This window comes from Muscardinus avellanarius (assembly GCF_963383645.1).
Source record: "Muscardinus avellanarius genome assembly, chromosome: 1".
NCBI lineage: Eukaryota > Metazoa > Chordata > Mammalia > Rodentia > Gliridae > Muscardinus > Muscardinus avellanarius.
In genome coordinates this window covers 141,874,710-141,900,360 of record NC_137786.1, presented here as the reverse complement: position 1 = coordinate 141,900,360, position 25,651 = coordinate 141,874,710, and the positions used below count along the sequence as shown (strand labels likewise).

The 25,651-nt window shown below is 41.6% G+C and overlaps 1 protein-coding gene across 2 annotated transcripts in view; it reads left to right on the top strand.

Annotated features, from left to right (window-relative positions):
* The window catches only part of DIXDC1 (DIX domain containing 1), a gene marked incomplete at both ends in the record, with an annotated part of 96,936 nt that extends 78,973 nt beyond the window's left edge, over window positions 1–17,963 (top strand). For both annotated transcript variants that reach the window (XM_080695318.1, XM_080695319.1), the window contains 6 exons: window positions 771–860; window positions 2,599–2,760; window positions 5,182–5,248; window positions 14,007–14,112; window positions 16,314–16,422; window positions 17,883–17,963. In XM_080695318.1, the coding sequence (XP_080551444.1) occupies window positions 771–860; window positions 2,599–2,760; window positions 5,182–5,248; window positions 14,007–14,112; window positions 16,314–16,422; window positions 17,883–17,963 (615 nt within the window). The remainder of the gene's footprint in view (window positions 1–770; window positions 861–2,598; window positions 2,761–5,181; window positions 5,249–14,006; window positions 14,113–16,313; window positions 16,423–17,882) is intronic.
* Between the last annotated feature and the right edge of the window lie 7,688 nt (window positions 17,964–25,651).

The window sequence follows — 25,651 nt, the reverse complement described above, 5'->3', positions numbered from 1 at the left end:
GAGTGTAGCTCAAAGGTAGAATGCACCTGAGTTCCATCCCCAGTACCACACACACACACAAAATTAATCCCTGTTTTCATTTTATTATAACGAAAAGGAAGGAGGTGCTGGAGCAGCATTTTGAGACCGTGCAGTGGCTGGGATGGAGGCTAAGTCAGAGTCCTCCATGCCAAGGTGTCTGTTTCATTCACTCTGTTTTCACAGTGCCTGCCAAGGGTTGAGTGCAGTATTGATACAGCAGTAAACCAAAGGGAAACATATCGGCACTCTTGAAGTTTACATTTTAATGGAGCCATTAAAGAAATAATCATGAGCCAGGCGTGGTGGCACACAGTTGTAATCACAGCATTCGGGAGGCTAAGATAGGAGGATTATGGTTCGAGGACAGCCTCAGCTACTTAGTGAGGCCCTCCACAACTTAGTGAGACCCTGTTTCAAAATAAAACATAAAATAGGTCTGGGAATATACCCTGGAGGTAGAAAGCCCCTGGTTTCCACCCCCAGTACCACCAAAAAAAAAAAAAAAAAAAAAAAAAAAAAAAAATATATATATATATATATATATATATATATATATATATATATATAGGGCTGGGGGTGTAGCCTGGAGGTCGAATGCCCCTGGGTTCCATCCCCAGACTCACAAAAAACATATAAATAAATAATCATGTACTATTCAGAAGTGATACATGTAAATAAGGAAATTAAGACAGAATGCCTTGGTTTAGAATTCTCCCTTTAACAGGTATTGTTGTTTCTTGCTGCTACAGGTGACCAGCTACAACAGTCACAACTCTCAAAGCAATGGGTTTCTCCTTCCAACAGCAGGAAAAGGAGCAGCTTCCGTCACCCACAGAGGGGTAGGTTCCTAGGATTAGAACACAGGCCTGACCCTGCCCAAACCAGAACAGTGCCGCAGCCATCACCAGTGGGCTAGGCTTCTCATAGTCCAGCTCCCTAATCCTGGTATCTGATGGGTGTGTAACGAGGTGAGGCACTAGCTGTCCAGTTAAGATTAATAGGCCAGCCAGGAGTGGGGGGACAATTTTGTCATCCCAGTACTTGGGAGACTGTGACACGAGGATCACAGGTTCGAGGACAGTTTCAGCAAGCAGTGAGACTCTCATCAACCTAGTGAGACCTTGTTATAAATAAAAATAGGGTTGGAGGTGTAGCTCAGAGGTAGAATGCTTCTGGTTTAAATTCCCAGTGCCTGTCTGTTTGTCTGTCTGTCTGTCTGTCTGTCTGTCTCTCTCTCTCTCTCTCTCTCTCTCACACACACACACACACACACACACACACACACACACACACAAATGGCTAATGGCTGGGGACATAACTCAGAGATAGAATACACCTGGGTTCAATACCCACTACCAAAAAATAAAAAAATAAAAAATTGGGCAAGACAGACGCAGTGGTGCATGCCTGTAATCCCAGTCAGTACTTGAGAGGTGGAGACAAGAGGACTGCAGATTCAAGGAAAGCTTCAACAATTTATTGAGGCCCTCTGCAACTTAGCAAGACTCTTTCAAAATAAAAAACAAAAAAGACTGAGGGTGAGCTGGGCATGGTGGCATATGTGCGTAATACCAACATTTGGGAGGCTGAGTCAGGAGCATCGCAGTTCAAGGACAGCCTCAGCTACTTAGTGAGCCCCTTTGCAACTCAGTGAGACCCTGTTTCAAAATAAAGAAGAAAAAATAGGGCTGGGGGTGTAGCTTGGCAGAAGAATACCCCTGGGTTCCACCCCTAGTACTGAAAAAAAAAAAAAAAAACACAAAACCACAAGGCTGAGGGTGTGTCTCAGTGGTACCCCTGAATTCAATCCCAGTATCACCAAAAAAGAAAGAAAATATTAGTGAGCAGGTAGTAAGCCTGTTTCTAAGAAAAGAAATTTTCCTCCACAAAAATTCTGGAAGCCAGCTGGGCATGGTGGCACAAGCCTGTAATGCCAGTACTTGGGGAGGCTGAGACAGGAGGATTGCAGGTTTGGGGTCAGCCTTAGCAACTGAGTTAGACCCTGGACCTTGTTTCAAAAAAAAGAAAGAACATAGAGCTGAGGTGTATCTTCTGGAAATCTCTCCTTTGTCATCTTTTTTTTTGTGTGTGTGAGGGTACTAGGAATTGAATCTAGGGGGTGTCCTTTTTTTTTTTTTTTTGGTACTGGGGAATGAACCCAGGGATATTCTACCTCCGAGCTACACCCGCAGTATTTGTTTGTTTGTTTGTTTTTGAAACAGGATCTCACTGAGTTGCAAAGGGCCTCACTAAGTAGCTGAGGTTGGCCGTGAATTGCGATCCTCCTGTCTCAGCCTTGAAAATGCTGGGATTATAAGCATGCGCCACCACGCCTGGCTCTAGGGGTGTCTTACCTCTGAGTTACACCACCAATTCTATTTTTTCCCCCATTGTTTTAGTTTGAAACAGGGTCTCACCAAGTTGCCGAGGCTGTCCTCGAACCTGCGATCTTCCTGTCTCAGACTCAGGCGTGTACCGCCGTGCCTGGCTCTCCCTGTCATCTTAAGCCCAGTGGCTGGGATGTGACCAATAATATGGCACTGTACCATCCCAACAGCACCTTATTTTTGTCCACAGACCAGTGACCTGCAGCTTGTTCGAGACGCTCTCCGAAGCCTGCGTAACAGCTTCAGTGGCCATGATCCTCAGCACCACACCATTGACAGCCTGGAGCAGGGCATCTCCAGCCTCATGGAGCGCCTGCATGTCATGGAGACACAGAAGAAACAAGAGAGAAAGGTAATCCTCATACTGTGGTGTCTCATGTACACCACACCGAAGGGCCCAGTTGTTTCTCACACTGGTTTTCTTCTTGGTGGAGCTGCTTATTCATCATGGTGACAATCCAGGGAAGGAATTCATGGTAACTCTTGCTCTAAGGAGTTGTGGGTTTTGACACCACAGGTCTCTTTCTGCTTATTCCTCTCCTTTTCTCCCCAAATGAGCTTGGCCTTGGATGAGAAAATATATGGACAATATGTTGAACACTAGAAAGCTATTTATTTATTTATTTATTTATCTATTTTTTATTTTTGTGGTACTGGGGGTTGGACCCAGGGGCTTCTACCTCTGAGATACACCCCCAGCCCTATTTTTTATTTAGTTTATAACAGGGTCTAACTAAGTGGCTGTGGCTGGCTTCGAATCTGTAATCCTCCTGTCTCAGCCTTCCACACCCGACTCAGAAAGCCTTTTATAAATGTACCTGACTTCATTAAGATAAATATGTAGACAGGGGGAGCGCCAGCCTCAGCTACTTAGTGAGGCCCTTTGCAACTCAATGAGACCCTGTTTCAAAATAAAGAATAAAAAAATAGGGCTGGCGGTGTAGCTCAGAGGTAGAATATCCCTGGGTTCCATACCCAGTACTGCAAAAAAAAAAAAAAAAAAAAAGAGAGAGAGAGAGAAGATGAATATGTTACGTTTCCTATATGTGGAAGAAGAGATAATAGAAAATTATATATTTACCTGGGCATGGTAGCGCACACTTGTAATATCAGCACTTGAGAGGCTGAGACAGGAGGATTGCAGGTTTGTGGCTAGCCTCAACAACTTGGTGAGTCCTGTTTCAATATAACTCCCAACTAGAATGGCAATCATTCAAAATACAAACAACAATAGATGCTGGCGAGGATGTGGAGAAGTGGGAACTCTAAGACATTGTTGGTGGGATTGCAAATTAGTGCAACCACTTTGGAAAACAATATGGAAAATCCTCAGAAGAATGGGAACAAATCTGCCATTTGATCCAGCAATACCACTTCTGGGTATCTACCCAAAAGAAAGGAAACCAAACCATCAAACTAATGCATGTGTATCTATGTTCATAGCTGCACAATTCACCATAGCCAAACTATGGAACCAGCCAAGATGACCATCAACAGATGGATGGATTACAAAACTGTGGAATATGTACACAATGGAATTTTACTCAGCCATCAAAAAAAAAAAAACAAACTCAATTACATCATTTTCAGGGAAATGGATGGAACTGGAGGACATTATGCTAAGTGAGATTAGTCAGTCACAAAAAAATAAGAAATCAGATGCTTTCCCTAATATGTGAGAGTTAGGGAGAATTGGGTCATAGGAGGAACTCTAGATGAAAAAGAAAATCCTATGGAGGAGCAAACAAGACAGTCTAAAGGAGGAGAAAGGAGGGGGGAAGAGGAAAATCTCTAAAACACACAATGTACTTAAACATATCGAAGTCAACCACTAAGCCGAGCAAGGGAGGGAGGGAAGGGGAGGGAATAGGGTGGGAATTGGATAGGGGTTAAATCAGTGATGTGTGCATGTCTATACACACAAGTTTTTTACCCCAATATGATGTATGAATATAATGCACCAATAAAAATTAAAAAATAAAAAAGTAAAATAAATAAATAAATATAAAAATAAAAAAGTAGCTCAGAGGTATAAGACCCCTTGGTTCAAACCCCAGTGCCACCAAAAAAAGGAGAGAGAGAGAGAGAGAGAGAGAGAGAGAGAGAGAGAGAGAGAGAGAGAGAAGAGAGAAGTGTGTGTGTGTGTGTGTCTGTGTGTTTGTTTATTTATTTATTTACTTATTTATTTACTTATCTTGCGAGTCTGGGGATGGAACCCAGGGGCATTCGACTTCCAAACTATACCCCCTGCCCTATTTTTTATTCTTTATTTTGAAACCGGGTCTCACTGAGTTGCAAAGGGCCTCACTAAGTAGCTGAGGCTGTCCCCGAACTGTGATACTCTGTTCTCAGCCTCCCTAATGCTGGGATTATAAGCGTGCACCACCATGCCTGGCTACATGTTATTTTTATAGTATATAATATATATATATATATATATATATATATATATATATATATATATATATATAATTTTGTGTGGCTCTGGGGATTGAGCCCAGGGGCATTCTACTTCCAAGTTATACCCCAGCCAACTTTTTATTCTTTATTTTGACACAGGGTCTCACTAAGTTGCAGTGGGCCTTACTAAGTAGCTGAGGCTGACTGAAAATTTAGATCCTCCTGTCTCAGGCTCCCAAGTACTGGGATTACAAGTGTGCACCACCACACCAGGCAGAAGAGTATATATTTTAAGTTCTCTTTTATGACGTACACTTCTTGGTGAAGTTCTTCCATTGATCCTAACTCTTGTCATTTTTGTGTGGTTTCCCAGGTTCAGGGCAAGTCACCCAGAAGGCAAGCAGGTAATGAATACCGGGAGTCCTGGCCCCCCAATTCAAGTAAGTGTTCATTGTTACTCTGTAGGAACTACTAGCACATTAGAGCAGAAATTTGGTATTTTTCGTACCATATATCTGGGGGATAGCGTTTTTCTTGCAGTCCTTTACTTTTTTGTTTGTCTGTTTGGTTCTGAGGATTGAATCCAGAGGCATTCTAAGCCCCAAGATTCATTCCCAGTCTTATGTATGTATGTATGTATGTATGTATGTATGTATGTATGTGGTACTGGGGATTGTACCATTCTGCCTTCAAGCTACACTCTAGCCCTAATTTTCATTCTTCAATTTGAAATAGGATCTCACTAAATTGCAGAAGGCCTCACCAAGTTGCTAAGGCTGTCTGTGAACCTGTTATCCTCCTGTCTCAGCCTCCCAAGTACTGGGATTACAAGCCTGCGCCACCACTCCCAGCTGTTATTTTATTTTTTATTTTTATTTATTTGCAGTAGTGGGGATGAAACCCAGGGCATTTTACCTCTGAGCTACACTCCCGGCCCTATTTTTTTATTCTTTATTTTGAAACAGGGTCTCACTTAGTTGCAAAGGGCTTCACGAAGTACCTGAGGCTGGCCATAAATCATGGTCCTCCCGTCTCGGCCTCCTGAATGCTGGGATTATAAGTGTGCGTCACCATGACCAGCTGCCAGCTGCTATTTTTTAATTTGAAACAGGGTCTCACTAAGTTGCTGAAATTGGCCTTGAACCTGCGATCCTCCTGCCTTAGTCTCCCAAGTACTAGGATTACAGGCATGAGCCACCATCCCAGCTCTGTTACTTTTATGTTTTTCTTTAGTAATACTAGAACTGCCTTAATTCTAGGACTATGAAGACACATACCATCATCACCACCACAACCATCACCACCAAATGCCATGTAGCCATGTACAGGAGGCTGCTGACTCAAAGGGGTTAAACTATCTGAGCAAAGCAAAATACAAAACAGTAAAAACACACACATACACATATAAATCATCCTTTTTCCTAGAGGCAAGGAGTTTGATTTCTTTGGGATTTTCCATAAAACTTTGAACTGTTAGGTCATTCATTTTAAGTCCTGCAAAATATTTGCATCGTCTTATGTGCATGGTTAGGAAGTATGTTTTAACCTGCTTGGTGGCTACTCATTAAATTTTTTCCCATTAGTTTCTTTCTTTTTTTGTGGGGGGGGGGCACTGGGGAATGAGCCCAAGGCCATTCTACTCTGAGCTAAACTCCAAGCCAAAAACATTTTTTTTTTTTTTTTTGCAGTACTGGGGGTAGAATCTAGGGGCATTCTAGCTCTGAACTACCTCAGCCCTATTTTTATTCTTTATTTTGAAACAGGGTCTCACTGAGTTGTGGAGGGCCTCACAAATTGCTGAGATTGGCCACAAACCTGTGATCCTCCTGTCTCAGCTTCCCAAATGCTGGGATTACAAATGTGTGCCACCACGCCCACCATCCAAGCCAAATATTTTGACGTTTTTATTTTGAAACAGGGTCCCACTAGATTAATAAGAGTCTCACTACTTACTGAGGCTGTCCTCAAACCTGTGATTCTCCTGTCCCAGCCAATTACTGGGATTGCAGACATGTACCACCATGCTTGGGTCTTTTTTTCCCATTTTTGATTAGTTTCATCAATTTATTGGGAATTTTCCCTGCCTGGAAAGTTCTATTTTAGTTTATATCTTACCGTTTGGGTTAATAATGTTCACATGTTCTTTTTTAAAAATTAAGAATACTTTATTTAACCTACTATGTCCAAAATGTAATAATTTCACCAGTATAAATATGTTCTTCTTCTTTACACATTTTCAGAATCTTTTACCTATACTGTTTTCTATGACGTATGATTTTTAAAACAACACTAATGCTTCAAGAGGTTGAGATAAGATGATAAGAAGTTTGAAGCCAGCCTGGACAACTCAGGGAGATATAAACAAGCTGATTCTAAAAATTTACATAGAGCAATAAAGTACTAGAATTAATCTCCTTCCAAACTGTTGGAAAAGGTGAACAAAGTAGTTAAAGTACTACACTGATTTCAACACTAACTGTAAAGTTAATCAAGACAGTGCAGTGTGGGCAAATGGATAGACACATAAATGAGTAGAAAGAATAGAGTTAAAGCCGAGCATGGTGGCGCACTGTAATCCCAGCATCCGGGAGGCGGAGACTGGAGCATCGCAGTTTGCGGACAGCCTCAGCCACTTAGTGAGGCCCTTTCCAACTCAGTGAGACCCGGTTTCAAAAAATGAAGAATAAAAAAAAATAGGGCTGGGGGTGTAGCTCAGAGGTAGAATGCCCCCTGGGTTTAATCTCCAGTACTGCAAAAAAAAAACCAAAAAAAAAAAAAAAAACCAGTGCTTAGAACAATTAAAGACCTATTTCTTTTGTGCGTATATGGTACTGAGGATTGAACTCAGAGGCATTCTACCTCTGAGCTACACCTCTAGCCCTATTTTTATGTTGTATCTTGAAACAGGGTGCCACCAAGTTGGGGAAGCCCTCATGCAGTTGCTGAGGCCGACCACAAACCTGCCTGCCATCCTCCTGTCTCCGCCTCCCAAGTACTGGGATTACAAATGTGTGCCAACACAGCCAGCTTTAAAGACTCATCCTTTTTTTCTTCTTTTTTTCTTTTTGGCAGTACTGGGAAGGGAACCCAAGGGCTTGAGCTACCTACCTCCAAGTTACACCCCCAGCCCTATATTTTATTCTTTATTTTGAACCAGGGCCTCAAATTTGCAAAGGGCCTAAGTAGCTGAGGCTGTCTGCGAACCGCAATCCTCTGGTTTCAGCCTCCCAGATGCTGGGATTACAAGTGTGCGCCACCACACCCAGCTTACATTAGCCAATTTGGACTGCTGTGATCAAGATACAGTAGTCTGGGCAACTTAAATTAAATCAATTTTCTCGCAGTTCAGTAGGCGGGAAGCCCAAGATCAGGATGCTCACATGGCTGGGCTTTTTCCTTCCTGGCTTAAAGATGGCTGCCTTCTCTCTACGTCCACATATGGCAGAGGGAACTCTAGAGTCTTCTAAGAGCAGTTCCATTGGACCAAGACACCACTCGTAGGGACCCATTTAACCTTAATCACCTCCTTAAAGACCCCATCTTCATTATAATCACAGGAAGGGTTAGGGCTTCAACATACAAATTTGGAGCATGGGGATATGATTTAGTCTGTATTGACACCATTTTCATATTTATTTTATTGCATAGTAACTCGTTTTTTCTCATTCAACTAGATTTTGAGTTCCTCAAGGGTAGAGATTTTGTCTTAACTGTCCATCTCTAATATTTGGTACATAATGGACAACCTGTGTTAGCTCTTTATTGCCATGACCTAACATAAACAACTTAAAAGAGGAAAGTTTATTTTGGCTCAGGGTTTCAGAGGTTCAGTCCATGGCTGGATGGCTCCATTATGTGGAGCCTGACAGAGAGCAGGACATCATGGCAGGAGGGTGAGGTGAGGAAGAGGAAGCTGCTCAGCTCATGGCAACCAAGAAGTAGGGGTGGAGTTGGATGGTGTTAAAGGGCCAGGGACAAGATTTGGTCCCTAAGGGCATTCTCCTTCCTTCAGCCATGACCTACTTCCTTCAACCATGCCCCACCTGTCTCTACTTTCCACCTCTTCCCAGTACTCCATTCAAATGATTAACCCATCAAATGGATGAATCCACTGACGAAGTCCAAGCCCTCATGATCCATCACTGCCCCAAAGTCCTGCCTCTGGATATTGCTGTATCGGGACCAAGTCTTTCACACAGAAGCTTTGGGGACACATTCCAGAACTAAGCCATAAGAACACCCAACCAACTTGTGTTTATTATTTATTTTTCTGGTACTGGGGATAGAACCCACATTCTACCTCGAGCATATCCCCAGCCCTATTTTATTTTTTTAGTTCTTTATTTTGAAACAGGATCTCACTAAGTTGCAGAGGGCCTCCCTAAGTAGCTGAGGCTGGCCACAACCCTAAGATCCTCCTGTCTCAGACTCCCAAGTACTGGGATTACAAGTGTGTGCTACCATGCCTGGCCAAACAACTTTTCTTTTTTTTTTTTGTGTGTGGTTCTGGGGATGGAACCCAGGGGCTTTCTGCCTCTGGTCTATACTCCCAGACCTATTTTATATTTTATTTGGAAACAGAGTCTAAGTTGCTGAGAGCCTCACCAAGTAGCTGAGGCTGGCTTCAAATCTGTGCGATCCTCCTGTCTCAGCCTCCCAAGTGCGGGGATTACAAATGTGCGCCACCACGACCGGCCCAACCAACATTTCATTTATTTATTTATTTATTTATTTATTCATTCATTCATTCATTCATTCATTCATTCATTTTTGTGGTACTGGGGTTCCTGGAAGCCCTTCTACCTCTGGGCTACACTCCCAGCCCTATTTTTTTAAATATTTTTATTTGGAAACAGGGTCTCTTAAGCCAGCGTGGCTGACTTCGAACCTGCGCAATCCTCCTGTCTCCGCTTCCCAAGCGCTGGGATTACAAGTGTGCGCCACCACGCCTGGAGCTCCAACCAGCATTTTATTTATTTATTTATTTATTTATTTATTTATTTATTTGGTGGTACTGGGGGTGGAACCCAGAGACTTTCTACCTCCGGGCTATACTACCAGACCCATTTTATATTTTATTTGGAAACAGGGTCTCACTAAGTTGCTGAGAGCCTAAGTAGCTGAGGCTGGCTTTGAACCTGCGTGATCCTCCTGTCTCAGCCTCCCAAGCGCGGGTATTACAAGCTTGTGCTACCACACCCGGCTCCAACCAACATTTTAAAGGAATAAAAAGATTCAGTAATTTCCTTCTATTCTCCTATCATAGGTAACGGTGTTACATGTATGTATCTTCTCAGACTATAATCTCAGGCCATTTTTTGTTTCCCTTTTATTCTCTCTGTTCAACTATATCCCTAGTACCAAGACTTTTACCTTTTAAGTTTTTCAAATCCATTCCTTCTTTGGCTTCAATACTTTTCCTCTTTCGGTTTGTTTTAAATTCTCTGAATGGCAGTGCTGGCTTCCCAAGTTTCTGCCACCCAATTCATTTGTTACTAGATTAACCTTTCTAAAGTGCCAGTCTGAGCATACCGCTCCCTGTTAGTGTCCCCCTGTGGCTCCAGACTTATATTTGAAAGACCCAGCCCTTCAGTCCTTTGGGATCTGGCCTCTGCGTACTTTACAACCCACTTCTTCCCAATGTCTTTTCTCCTGCTCCATCCTTACTAGTTTACTCAGTTTCTAGACACATGACCCATTTCACACCTTTGGCATGTCTTCTTCTATCTTCTGGGAGTGCTCTTTGCAACTTTCCAATTTTAGGATTTTTTAAATATACTGGTGATTGAGCCCAGGGCTGCTCCTCCACTGTCCACATCCCCAGCCTTTTTATTTTTTATTTTGAGATAGAGTCTCCCTAAGTTGCTGAGGCTGGCTTTAAAATTGCAATATTCCCGCCTCAGCCTTCTGAGTAGCTGGGATTGTAGCTGTGTGTTACCTTGCCCGGCTAAATATTATGAGATGTGTGTGTGTGTGTGTGTGTGTATGTGTGTGTGTGTGTGGTATTGGAGATTGAACGCAGGGGCATTCTACCTCCAAGCTTCACCCTCAGTCCTATTTTATTTTTATTTTGAAACAGGGTTTCTCTAGGTTGCTGAGCGTCTCAGTACTTGCTGGGGCTGGCCATGAACCTGCAATCCTGTCTCAGCCTCCCAAGTACTGGGATTATTGCCTGGTTCATATTTTGAGTTTCTAAAGGTATATTCTAAAGGATTCTCCAATTGTGGGGCCTTTCAGGTAGAATTAACCTCTCCATCTTCAATCTTCCTTAAAGTTTGTTCAAATCTGATTTTAATGTATTGTAAGTACTTGTAATTGTGTCTGTCATCCATACTAGACTATAAACTCTTGGAAGTTAGAGACCATATATACATATAGTTGTGTGTGTGTGTGTGTGTGTGTGTGTGTGTGTTTTTCTGGGGATTAAACCCAGAGATTTGTGTATGCTGGTCAAGTGCTCTACACTGAGCTACACCACCAGCCCTTTTTATTTTGAGACAGGGTCTTGCTAAGTTGCCCAGGCTAGCCTTGAACTTATGATCATCCTTCCTCAGCCTCCAGAATAGCTGGGTTTACAAGCGTATAAAAAATAGAGTTTTGATATTTTCAAAATCTAGCACACAGGAGGTGCTCAATGTTTCATGAATGAATGAGTTATATGACTTGAAACCAAAAGTGAAGCTGGGTGTGGTGGCGTATGCTTGTAATCCCCGCGCTTGGGAGGCTGAGACAGGAGGATCTCACAGGTTGGAAGCCAGCCTTAGCTACTTGGTGAGGCTCTCAGCAACTTAGTGAGACCCTGTTTCCAAATAAAATATAAAAAAGGTCTGGGAGTATAGCCCAGAGGTAGAAAGCCTCTGGGTTCCACCCCCAGTACCACCAAAATAAATAAATAAATAAATAAATAAAACCAAAAGTGAATATTTGGTCATCCACACTATGTGGCAGGCACTGTGCGTGGTGCTGGAGAAAAGGGTATGTGTGTTACAGTAACTGCTATTCTTTGAAGAAACCTTTGAAACTCATTGAATATGATTGCTGTGCAAAAAGAGGGAGTCCCCTTGCGTTTTCCTCCTATTCAGCCCTCATATTCTGCCCTGTTCCCAATTCCCTCCAGAAGTGCTCTCCTGTGGATGCCAGTTTAATGGGGGTGGGTGCCTAAAAGAAGTTAAGAATAAAATGTGTACAGACGGAATCGCAGGACAAATTTTAATGAAAGCTTAATTATCAGCTTTTGGTACTTATGATAAAAGTTTTTGGTTGGTCTTTTCTTCTACTGAATTATATTTTTTCCTAAATTATTTTTTCAGGACTGAGAGTTGAGCCCAGGGGTATTCTACCTCTGTGCTATACCCCCAGGCCTACTTTTTTTTAAATTGGTTTTTTGTTTTGTTTTGTTTTGTTGTGGGTCTGGGGATAGAACTCAGGGGCATCCAACCTCCAAGCTACACCCCCTGCCCTATTCTATTTATTCTTTATTTTGAAACAGGGTCTCACTAAGTTGCAGAGGGCCTCACTAAATAGCTGAAGATGGCCGCGAACTGTGATCCTCTGGTCTCAACCTCCCGAATGCTGGGATTACAAGCATGTGCCACCATGCCAGGCTTATTGTTTATTTTAAAACGGTCTCAGCCAAGTGTGGTGGCACGCTTGTAATCCCAGCATTTGGGAGGCTGAGAGACAAGAGGATTTCAGTTTGAAGATGGCTACTTAGTGAGGCCCTTTGCAACTCAGGGAGACCCTGTTTCAAAATAAAGAATAAAAAATAGGGGTGGAGGTATAGCTCGGGGGTAGAATGCCCCTGGGTTCCGTCCCTGGTACCTCAAAAAAAAAAAAATTAAAGCAGGGTCTCATGCTGGTCATGATAGCACATGCTTATAATCCTAGTACTTGGGAGGCTGAGACAGGAGGATCACAGGTTCACAGCCAGCCTCATCTACTTAGGCCCTTTACAACTTAGTGAGATCCTATTTCAAAATAAAGAATAAAAATAGGGCTGGAGATGTAGCCCGCAGGTAAAATGCCTCTGGATTCAATCCCCAGTACCACACACACAAAAAGAAACAGAATCTCGCTAAGTTGCAGAGGACCTCACTTAGCAGCTGAGGTTGGCTGTGAACCTGTGATCCTCTTGTTTCAACCTTCCAAGTACTAGAATTATAAGTGTGCTTTCTCCTGAAATTATAAAGGATAGAGACAAATTAGAAACCTGAGATAAAGACTAGAGGAAAAATATATAGAGATCCTATGTAGCTAAGAGTTAAGGTATGTCTTTTTTTGTGTGTGTGTGTCTAGGGATGGAACCCCCAGGGGCATTTGACCTCCAAGCTACATCCCCTGTCCTATTTTTTTGTTCTTTATTTTGAAACAGGGTCTCACTGAGTTGTAGAGGGCCTCACTAAGTAGCTGAGTCTGTCTGCGAACCGTGATCCTCTGGTCTCAGCCTCCCAAAAGCTGGGATTACAAGTGTGTGCCATCATGCCCGGCTTCTTTTCTTTTCTTTTTTTTTTTTTTTGTATTGGGGATTGAACCCAGAGGTGTTCAACCTCAAAGGTACACTCACAACCCTATATTATTTTCTATTTTGACACAGAGTCTTGCTAAGTTGCCGAGGCTGTCCACATATCTGTCAGTCCTCCTGTCTCAGCCTCCTGAGTACTGGGATTATAGATGTGTGCCACTGCACTGGACTAAAGTCTTGTACTTGTAAAACTAGAATCCAGCCCCTTGGGATTGGAGTTCCTACAGTTTCTTTGCCTCTATGGTGCTTGTTCCTTCCCATCTTTTTCCCATGAATCCTGTGAGCATTCTCTACTGCTAACCTCCCGAGTCTACACATAGGCAGTTCACGGGTCCTGCTGTGTACCTCCCCTGCCTCGGCTGGAATCCTGCCAGACTTCTCTGGCCTGTTGTGATCCTTAGCAGCAATGCTGGTCAGGTCAGTTGCTGTCCCCGTCAGCGATACCTGCACCAATGAGGATGATGGTCCTCACGATAAGGCCCACATGCGAAGCAGCTCTTGTCCTCGTGGTCCTGGTGGCCACTTCCCGTGGCTCATGCCCTGTGCACATGGTGTTTGGCAAGGGTGTGAGGGCTGTGACCTCGGCGGCTTCGTTCTCCTGAGATATTTCGAGTAACTGGAATCGAGGGTGGTTGAAGCAATCCAGCGTTCTAACTGCGGTGTCTCTTTGATTGCAGAATTGCCTCACTCTCAGAGCTCTCCAGCTATGAGCAGCACTTGCACGAAAGTGCTCTATTTCACTGACCGGTCACTTACGCCCTTCATGGTCAATATACCAAAGAGGTGAGATGCTAGATTGTTGCTTCTCTGTGAAAAAGGAAAGGAAGTGGAACCCATAGTTACTGCTCAAATGAGCAGCAGAAAAGTGGTGTAAAAGCAGTGTGTGTAGTCAGAAGTGCCCAGGACATAGTCTAGTTCCAGCTTTGTTACTCTTGGGTGACATTATAAAAGACTTGTTACTAACTGGTGACATTATTATAAAAGACATAAGATACTGCCCAGAAACAATAATCCAATCTTGATAGCTTCATGAGTTCTAGGTTTGGAATTTTTTTTTTTCCTGGCAGTACTGGGGCTGAATCCAGGGATACTACATCCTCAGCTGTATTTGTTTGTTTGCTTGTTGCAGTACTGGGGATGGAATCTAGGGGCATTCTATCTCCAAGCTACACCCCCACCCTATTTTTAATTCTTTACTTTGAAACGGTCTCACTGAGTTGCAAAGGGCCTCACCAAGTAGCTGACTGTCTCCCAAATGCTGTGATTACAAACGTGCACCACCACGTCTAGCTCCCAGCATATTTTTTTTAACTATTCTTTAAATCAGGCATATTAGCATATGCTTGTAATCCTGTAATCCTAGTATTTAGGAGACTGAGACAGGAGGATCACAGGTTCGAGAACAGCCTCAGTAACTTAATGAGGCTCTTAGCAACCTAGCAAGACCCTGTTTCCAGATATACAGGGACTCATTAAGTTGCCCAAGATGGCCACATGCTAATAATCTTTCTGCTCAGCCTCCTGAGTAGCTGGGATTATAGGCATGCACCACCTTACTCAGTAGAATTTTTCATTTATTTATTTTTATTTTTGTGGTACTAGGGATTAAACCCGGGGCCATTCTACCTCTGGGCTACATGCCCAGCCCCTATTTTTTATTTGAGACACGGCCTTACTAAATTGTGGCTAGCCTCAAGAGGTTGCTGAGGCTGGCCATGAACTGTAATCCTCCTGTCTCAGCCTCCCAAGTACTGGGAGTAGAGGTGTACACTATCATACCCAGCAAGAAAATTTGTTTTTTTTTAAGCCTTCAAAGTAGCTCCTGCTGACAGACATGGACTGTAGTCTGGACTCCAAATATTTTACTCACTGATCTTTGTTACTATTTAATGACTGTAGTTCATCTCTACTGAGAATTTTTGCTGAAAATCTTCCAAAAACTCAGTTAATACACTTCCTCCTAAGGGAAATAGTTTTGAAATAAAGATTTTTAACTCTGGAAACAAAGTTATAGAATTCTCTTTTTCCAAAGTCTGCTTATTTAATCTTAGTTAAGAAGAACCAGCTTCCTAAAGATAAAAGGATAAGGATGGTGAAACTTTATTAAATTCTGTTAGCCTAAGGTAACTGGAATATTGTAGCAAAGAAGAAAATCAAAAAAGCTTAGAAGCTGGGCATGGTGGTGCACAAGTAACCCCAGTACTCGGGAGTCTGAGGGCTGAGACAGGAGGACTGCAGATTGAGGACAGCCTTAGCAATGTAGTGAGAGTCTCAGCAACTTAGTGAGACCTTGTTTCAAAACAAAAAACAAGCCAGGCGTGGTGGCGCATGCCTGTAATCCCCGTGCTTGGGAGGCGGAGATAGGAGGATCACGCAGGTTCAAAGCCAGCATCACTGGCTTAAGAGACCCTGGTTCCAAATAAAAAAATATAAAATAGATCTGGGAATGTAGCCCGGAGGTAAAAGGGTTTCCAGGAACCCCAGTACCACCAAAAAAAAAAAAAATAATAATAATAATAATAATAATAATAACTAAGTTGCTGAGAGCCTCACTCAGTAGCTGAGGCTGGCTTTGAACCTGTGTGATCCTCCTGTCTCAGCCTCCCAAGTACTGGGATGCGTGTACTACCACGCCCAGCTTAAGTTTGGGCATATTTGTGGTTGCTCAAAACATTGGATCTCAGTGACTTTTTGTCTTATTTCCAGAGACAAAAGAGTAAAAAGTGATTTGTCTGCTGCTGAAGCAATACTTCTGCCTTAAATTTTTGGCTCACCCAGTTTGTAATGCCAGGTTTCCTTTCCTAGAGGAGACTGGTTCCCCGACCTCTGCTATTTGGGTGATCTTGGTTATCAAGGGCAGTGACCTAAATAAGGCCATGCTATTCCTGTCTGTTCGCTTTGGCAGGGCCCGAGTTTAAAGCTGACACTTTATCTTTCCAGCCTACTGATTAACAGTGTGTTTGGGTACTCTGCTTTTGTTGCAGGTTGGGGGAGGTGACACTGAAGGATTTTAAAGCAGCTATTGATCGGGAAGGGAATCACCGGTATCACTTCAAAGCTTTGGATCCTGAGTTTGGCACTGTCAAAGAGGAGGTACAGAATCCGTGGGGAGTCTGGGAACTATTATTGGTCATACTTGAACCCCAGAGCTTCCTATTCAAGAACTAGTACCCGGAAGTACCTGAATTCCCTAACCAGGACAGAGAAATCTGCTAGAGCCTCAGACCACGGTCTGCTTGCTTTAGGCTAAGAAAGTTGAAAAAAAATGGCCCAAGATTTGATAGTGTCTTCAGTTCTACAACTTAATCATATGGACTTAGAATTTGGAAGGAGGTAGGTAGGAAAAAAGGTAGGCTTAAGGAAGAAAACATTTTAAATACTGTTATGTCCATATATGAAGATATCACAACCAAACTCACAAACATGTACAGGGAAGAGTAGCGAGGTGGGCTGCAGAAGGAGATACACAAGTGCTGTGTGTGTGTGTGTGTGTGTGTGTGTGTGTGTGTTTGTATCACTTTGAAACTCACTGTGATGTGTAATTACAATGCACTGTAAAAGTATCAAAAAGAATTTGGGTAGGATTTTTATTTTAAAAAGGAAAAAAGCTTTGTTAGGAAAAATAAAAAGCCTAAGGTAATAAAATAAAGAACTGCCAGGCATGGTGGTGTATACCTGTAATCCCAGTGCTTGGGAGGCTGAAACAGGAGGATCACAGGTACGAGGCCAATCTTAGCAATTTAGCAAGGCCCTCAGCAATTTAGTGAGACTTTTTCAAATTAAAAATAAAATAGGGCTAGGGGTGTTGCTCCGAGTTCGACCCCCCAGTACCACAAAACAAAAACAATGAGCTGGGCATGGTGGCACACACATGTAATTCTAGTATCTGGGAAACTGAGGCAGGAGGATGGCATGTTTAAGACCATCCTTAGCAAATGTGTAAGACCGTTTTAAAAAAAAAAAAACAGGATAAAGTATGGCTGGAGGTGTAGCTCAGAGGTAGAATGCCCCAGGGTTCAATTTCCAGTACCACAAAAACAAAAACAACATGCATGAACATTCAGAGCTATATGGTATATAGTGATAGTTTCTTTTTGTAATAAAAACAAAGAACTTCTGCAGAACCATCTATGCTGATTTCCAACTTCACCTATGCCTCTCTTTATAATCCACTTGCCAAATACAGCTTTTTTTTTTTTTTAAGGGTTTTACTTTTCTCTCTCGCCCTCTCTCTTTTTGTTTTTGGTACTGGGGATTGAGCCTAGAGTCATTCTACTTCCAAGCTATTCCCACAGCCCAATTTTATTTACTTGGAAACAGGTTCTCATTAGGTTTCTGAGAGCTTCCCTACATTGTCTAGGCTGTCTTTGAACCTGCGATCCTCCTGTCTCAATCTCCTAACTACTGGGATTACAAGTGTATGCTACCATGCCCAGTTCTTCTACTCTCTTATCCCTAATATTTGAGGTCTTATTTTGACCGGCAGCAGGAGTTTAGTGATTTAGTGCCTTAATTTGTATTTTCTACTGTGGTCTTTTTGTTTGTTTACCTAGGTTTTCCATGATGACGATGCCATCCCTGGGTGGGAAGGGAAAATTGTAGCCTGGGTGGAAGAAGACCATGGAGAGAATTAATGCTGAGTATTGGAACCTGGCTGCTCCTTAGCTGCTTCACTCAGGAAAGGGGGCTAAAACCAGACTACACTAAGAAGTTTCTAATTCTGCCAAAACGGAAGCTTCTCTAAGTGTGAAGGTCACAGACCAGTCCCATTTCTGTGCCTGGCATATCTGGTACTTAAAATCCCTATCCAAAGGTAGAGACCATGGGTTCATCTGGAGTTCTTTGTCCATGAGGAGAGTGTTTTTTCTACCCTGAGGACGACAAACCGAAGGCCTTAACCAGTGGAGATGAATGACCTGGCTTCTGCAAGGGCATGGCTGCTATTATCCGGAACCTGGAAATTGGATGCATCACTCCTGTGTTACAGTATTAATTGGCCTTAATGGTACAGCAGTCGGAGTCCCAGCATTTGTACTCACAGACAAGGCAAAGGTACCAACTTTTCTGCGTCTTTACAAATAATGCAAACCAAGAGTAACTCATGAGGTGGTGCCAAAGATGAAAGCCCACTCTTCTGTAGTCTTTTGAACTGGACGTGGATGGTGCTGCGTTACTGATTAGAATGGAAAAGGGCTGCCTATGTTTTGCTATACCATGCTAAAACCCTATTTAAGACCTTGGTCTGTCTCTTCTGGTCTTAACTGGTTCTGCAGTTTGTCCTTTAGCCCACAGAGGGCTGATTTCATGTACTGCTAGTTTTTCTCTGGGGACTCTTTCACTTTAGAGCCATTTTCTTCAAACTGATGAACTTTGTGTTTGAAAGGAATAAGGAGTGAAAGACTCCTTAAAAAATCCAGGCGGGTATGGAAAGGTGCTGCTACCCATATCTTCTTGACTGTCTCATGACTTTTTTTTCCCCTAAACTCATGGCATCTCCTTTGCAGTTAAGAGGAGACAGACCATTAATTTTAGTGTTTCTTTGTGATTTATGAGTACTCAGCATGAATTACTGGTCTGTCCCTCGTTTCAAGGCTGGAGTTATTATTATTATTATTTTTTACTGTCTACTTAGTCTGATCCTTTAGGCACAATAGAAACCATGAGGCATGGAGCATGTGTGAATGGCAGGGTTGATTCAAGGTGAAGAAACCTAGAATCATTGCTCATGTGCAACACTGTCAAGTGTAGAAGCTAAAAAAGTGTTCAACTTCCAGAGATTATTTAATAACCTGGGATATCTTATTCATCCACCCAGGTCATCAAGTAATCAGCCATTATTATTTATATATTTATATTCCCCAAAGCAGTCTGCAACCACCAATGTATACTGCCAAACAGAAGAGTAGGACAGATCAGTTCTGGGTTCTTGACCTGTCTGTCTCCGTTTCATCTCTCCTTTTCAGCCATTTGAACAGAGGACTCTCTGGAACTCTGAGATAACATCTTGTTGTTTTATACAGACATGTCTTTTAGAAACAGTCCATGTTGGAGGATTCTTTTGTACTCATTTGTTTTTTGTCTGAGAACCATGTCTATTTTTATAATTGAGTGTGAGTTCTATATACTCTCACATTCTGTGTACTGTGTCACATTTTCTAGAGAACCCAGTAGCTTTTATACAGTCTCTTCTTACCACCTCTTGTGGTTTCAGAACAAGCTTTATTTTATTACGATTATACTAATGACAACTAATTCCTGTCCAATTCTACCTGCTATTTTAGCTGTGGGTGTAGTTTTATGTAAGCCAGTTGATTACTCTTCTAGCAGATCGATGGAATTCAAAAGACATCTTATGTCTTTCCTTTAAGTTTATCTGGTCTTCTACTGAAGAATGGATTTTATTAGAAATAACTGGGACAGTTTGGGAATGTCAGCCATAAGCAAGAATAATTCATTATGAAAGCAAACAGAAAAAATAACCAGTATATTTTCAGGGTTTTTTCCCCAAGAAATCTGGAAAAAAAGTCCTTATGTCATCAATTTCTCTACTGCATGAATTTTAGTGTTTTGCTAAATGACAGCATGAGAGTTATCAGGCTAAAATTTGTTACTATATTTCCAGTACAATTTTTCTTCAATGTCTGTCTCTTTAAAAAGTTTATACTTACCAGTTTTCTTTCCACGAATAGTCTTACCATTTACTTTTCAGAGAAAAGTAAATCAGAGAAAATTTCAGAGAAAAATAAATCAGAGAAAAAAATTGAAGTCCTCTCCCTTTTATCTCTCGCCACTTTTGGAAAAGGAGCTGCATGGCCATGGTGCCTCCACACAAAAGCGGATGCATTTAGGGAAGAACCTGAGATAATTTTCCCCCTTTACATTATTAATCTCATTACCATGGGTAATGACTAAGCATCGCTACTCTAGGATGTCAGGTCAGTAACTCTTGTGTAAATTGTGTTGGCAATCCTTGGTCCAGTTCCCAGCAGGAGCAGCATCGATTCAGTCTCCCGTTTGGCTGCACTCTAGTGACTTATCCAAAGCACTGACCCCGAGTAGCACTGGTGTGGGATAGGCCTTCCTGCTACTGCTGAAGATTGAAGAAAAACTAAAGAACTAGAATGTTCAGAGCTCATAAAACAATCTCTAAACTACACTAAGATAAAAACAAATTACTTCTTCATAAAAACTAGTTTGAGAGCTCAGTTCCTTAAAAAGTCATTGAAAAACTGAAGACTGTTATCTTCTTGCTCAATTCCCTAAAATAGTTGGGATTGAAACACTTTAGATTTTTTACCTAAAGAATTTGGGTTAAACACACTTGATATAATGGTAATCCTACTTACTCACCAACTTTTCAGCTCTTTTTGACTGGGATGGTTGTAAATTAGGGAAAGTATCTTAATGTTCTACATCTAATTTAAGAGGACTCTAATTACTTTAGAATATCTGGGTCATAATTAAATTATTTTCATTTTTTCCATAAAAGATGCATTATGATTGCACAGTCCTATTGTCTGAATTTATGTAAGAGTTATAGCTTGCTTAAAGTACATATATATGTAAAATTATATTTTCTTAGAAACATGGATGTTTGCAACCATTGCTTTCACATTATTACTGTGTATTCTCCATTTTACAGTGTTTTCATGAAGACTATGTCCCGCCAGAGGTTTCTGATTATCAATGATAACCAGTTTTAACTGCCTGTATGTACCAGATTTGTGAACTAATTTTGAAAAGCCCACCCACACAAACTATGAATAAAATGGAGTCTGCAAACTGAATCCCACTAATCATTTTCATTTGTGTTTATTGACTGAGATTAACCAGTAAGGCCATTTACATTTAGTGAAGGTAAATTTCCTCAAGTGATCTCCCTGGTAGCATGTTTACTCATCTGGAGAGTGGAGATAAGGATTACTATATTGCTACAGATATTTGACTATTGGTATTTCTAAATGGAAGCACAAAATATGTTATTATTATCCAAGAGGATTAACTAATTGTACAAATAACTTGAGAGTATAAACTACATGATAAAAGTCTCTAATTTGCAAATGCAAACATTAAGAAGAGACTCTTTCAGAACTTTTTTTCCCTATATTTGAGCCCAGGGCAAGTACTCTTCCACTAAGCCATACCCCCAGCCAGAAATGTGTATTTCTCTCTAATATATATATATATATATATATATATATATATTATTTTATATATATATATATATATATATATATATATATATATATATATATATATATCAGAGTCTCACTACTTGCTGAGGTTGTCCTTGAAACGTCTTTGGTCCTATCTCAGCCTCCTAAGTACTGCAATTACAGGCGTGTGCCACCATGCCTAGCTAGTCCTGAGTGTTTTTACTTGGCTCCCAATTTCCTATTTTCAACTCTAAATTGGCTTTCCCATCATTATGTTTCAGCTAATAATGTACAAACCTGAATTCAAAATTTTTCACTACCAACTAATTGTTCCATCCACTTACCTACTTTTTTTTTTTTTTTTTTTTGGTAGTACGGGGATTGAACTCAGGGACACTCTACCTCCAAGCTACATCCATACCTCTATTTTTTATTTTTTATTTTTTGAAATGGTCTCACTAAGTTGTGGAGGGCCTCGCTAAATAGTTAAGGTTGTCCACGAACCCCGGGATCCTCCTGTCTCAGCCTCCCAAGTACTGGGCGTGCACTGCCCAGGTTCCACTTGCCCGCTTTAGATGTGTGATATTGACATTCTATTTTAAATCTTTTGAGTCTTTAGTTTGGCTTTTTTTTCAATTTCTTTTATCCACACAGGTATGGTGCCGTACATATCTGTAATATTAGTATTTGGGATTCTGAAACAGGAAGATTGAAGATTCAAAGCCAGCCCCAGCAACTTAGCAAGACCCTGTCTTTTCTTTTTTTTTCTTTTTTTTTTTTTTTTAATGTGGCTCTGGGGATTGAACCCAGGGGCATTCTACCTCTGAGCTACATCCCCAGCCCTACTTTTTTAATTTTTAAAATTTGAACCCAGATCCTCCTATCTAAGGCTCCCATGTACTGGGATTACAAGTGTGTGCTACCACGACCTGGGTTCATGTCCAGCAACCCCCCCAAAACACACACACACACACACACACACACACACACACACACACACACACACACACTTTTTTTCCTTTATCCAGTCTGTTTAGAGGATGTCAGGATCGTTTTCTCTGGACTTATTTGACAAATCTAAGAATTCCTAACCTACTTCTAGGGTCATCTTGCCATCCCTGGACTATTTGAGCTGTGCCTTCTTATAATTTAGCTTCACCTAAATCAAAAGTATACTTAAAATGCAAACACTACTCTTTGAAAAATGCAAAACAACGTTTAAGCAAGCCTACATAAGTGAACAGTAAAACTGTAGATCACCTAGCACTTTATAACAAAGGCTTGGATTCAATTGTTAAATTCCAGTGCAGTAGAAGTAGCAAGATACTTTGGCTATTCAAATTAGTTGAGCCAGTCCTCTCTGGGTCTTGAAGAACAGGTGTCAGGCCAAGCAGAAGCTTTGGTGCTGGTTGGAGACAGGGCCTCCAGAGTTTTAGTTGATTTCATTTTCAGTGAGTCTAGGTTTGTTACATCAATTTCCCAATATAATATCAAATGACACTGGGTAGCTGAGACAAGAGGATCTGGGTACATGGGCAGTCTCAGATACTTAGGCCCTTTGCAACTCCATGAGACCCTGTTTCAAAATAAAGATAAATAGGGCTGGGGGTATAGCTTGGAAGTAGAATGCCCCTGGGTTCCATCCCCAATACCATAAAAAAAAAAAAAAAAAAAAAAAACGTTGAGCTGGGCATGGGGTACATACCTGTAAACTCAGTAATTGGGAGGCTGAGACAGGAGGATTGCAGGTTCGAGGACAGCCTCAAGTAGTGAGGATCTCATTAACCTAATAAGACCTGTTTCAAAATAAAAATAAGCCGGGTGTGGTGGCTTATAATCCCAGCATTCGGAAGGCTGAGACCTAAGGATTACAGTTCACAGAGAGCCTCAGCTACTTAAGCCCTCCGCAACATAGTGAGACCCTGTTTCAAAATGAAGAATAAAAAAACAGCACAGGGGGTGTATCTCGGAGGTCAAATGCCCCTGGGTTCCATCCCCAGACCTGAAAAAAAAAAAAAAAAGATTGGGCTGGGGGCAGAATGCCCCTGGGCTCAATCCCCAGTATCACACACACCAAAAAAAGTTGACATTTAATAATCATTTATAAAGTTTGCAGTATAAACCTTTTAATTATAATTACTCTACCACTACTGCTTCTTCCGTTTGTTATTTGCAAAGTTTTACATAAATTCTGCGCTTCATTTTCTTTCAAATATTCTTTTTCATTTACTCTGAAGATTTTATATTTCTCAATTATATTTTCTACATGTTATTCTCTTAGCAGTTGTGCCTGCTTAAACATTTCCAGTTTAAGTAGGTGGGAAATAGTCTCTCCTGGCTGTTTTAATATTCAAGTTAGTTATTAGCTAGGCTGAACATATTTTCAAATGTTAGGTTTTTCCCCTCCAATTTCTTGTTGTGTTCTTGGTGTTCTCTGACCATCTGTATACTGGGGACTTGGAGATATAAACAGAGCACATCCTTATTCCAAATTAATTTTTTGGGGGTACTGAGGATTGAATTTAGGGTTGTTCCACCTCCATGCTATATCCCCAGCACTATTTTATTTTTTATTTTGAAGCAGAGTCTCACTAAGTTGCAGAGGACCCCCTTAAATTGCTGAGGCTGGTCTGGAACCTGCAATCCTGTCTCAGCCTCCCAAGTACTGGGATTACAGACCTGTGCTGCCACATTCAGTTCCAGTTTTTTGTTGTTGTTGTTTGTTTTTTTGCGGGTCTGGGGATGGAACCCAGGGGCATTTGACCTCCGAGCTACACCCCTTGCCCTATTTTTTATTCTTTATTTTGAAACTGGGTCTCACTGAGTTGCAGAGGGCCTCACTCTAAGTAGCTGAGGCTATCTGCAAACTGCGATCCTCCATTCTCAGCCTCCCGAATGCTGGGAATACAAGAATGCACCACCATGCCCAGCTTCCTACGTTTTCTTTAGCTCAGAAATGATGGCATACGTTTGGCTGAGCGAGGTGGTGCAGCTTGTAATCCCAGCATTTGGGAGACTGAGACAGGAGGATACAGGTTCATGGACAGCCTCAGCTACTTAGTGAGGCCTTTTGTAACTCACTGAGACCCTGTTTCAAAATAAAGAATAAAATATAGGGCTGGGGGTGTAGCTGGGAGGTAGAATGCCCCTGGGTTCCATCCCCAGTGCAAAAAAAAAAAAAAAAAAAACTTTCTAAGTACCTGCCCACTACAGTGGTACACATCTGTAATCCCAGTACTTGGGAAGCTGAGACAGGAGGTTCAAGGACAATCTCAGCAATAGTGAAACTTATCAACCTAGCAAGATCCTGTTTCAAAATAAGAAATAGGGTTGGGGGTATAGCTTGGAGGTAGAATGCATGCAATCCCCAGTACCACACACACACACACACACACACACACACAAAAAAAAAAAAAAAAAAAAAAAAAACAAAAAAACGTACCTAACAAAATGTTTAAGTCTTAGTTTACTATTTATTTATTTATTGGAGGTTCTGGGGGGTGGAACCCAGGGGCTTTTCTACCTCTGGCCTATATTTCCAGACCTATATTATATTTTATTTGGAAACAGGGACTCACTAAGTTACTGAGAGCCCCAGTCAGTAGCTGAGGCTGGCTTCTAACCTGTGTGATCCTCAGGTCTCAGCCTCCCAAGTGCTGGGATTACAAGCGTGCGCCACCACGCCCGGCCTAGTTTATTATTTTAAAAGACACAGATTCAGCCTACCATTTACCAGGTATTACAATAAACTCTGGAGGCACTGAAGAAAAATACAGACTGGATTTTTGCCCTCACTAGTAATACAGTTCAGTTTTGACAGGAAATGCACTCATGAACCAATAGCAATGTGTAGCTAATGGCTTTCGAAAGGGCCTAAGATTACTTCGTCTAGTGACATTGTGGCCGTCTTAGTTGGTGTGAGTGAACTCTTAAGAAGTTCATACAACCACAAAACAGCTTTAACAATACATTTTTTTTACTATCTAATAAAACAACGCTTTTGGCTACTTAAAAGAGATTCTTTAGTCACTGGGGCGTAACACAAACCCGTTTTGCAAATCCTTACTTTTACCCAGGGCATAATGAATCCTGCAGCAATACCTGCGAATGCGGGGAAGCACCTTCCGCTTGGCTGCCCTTCACACCATTTGGCCGGAAAACCTGTC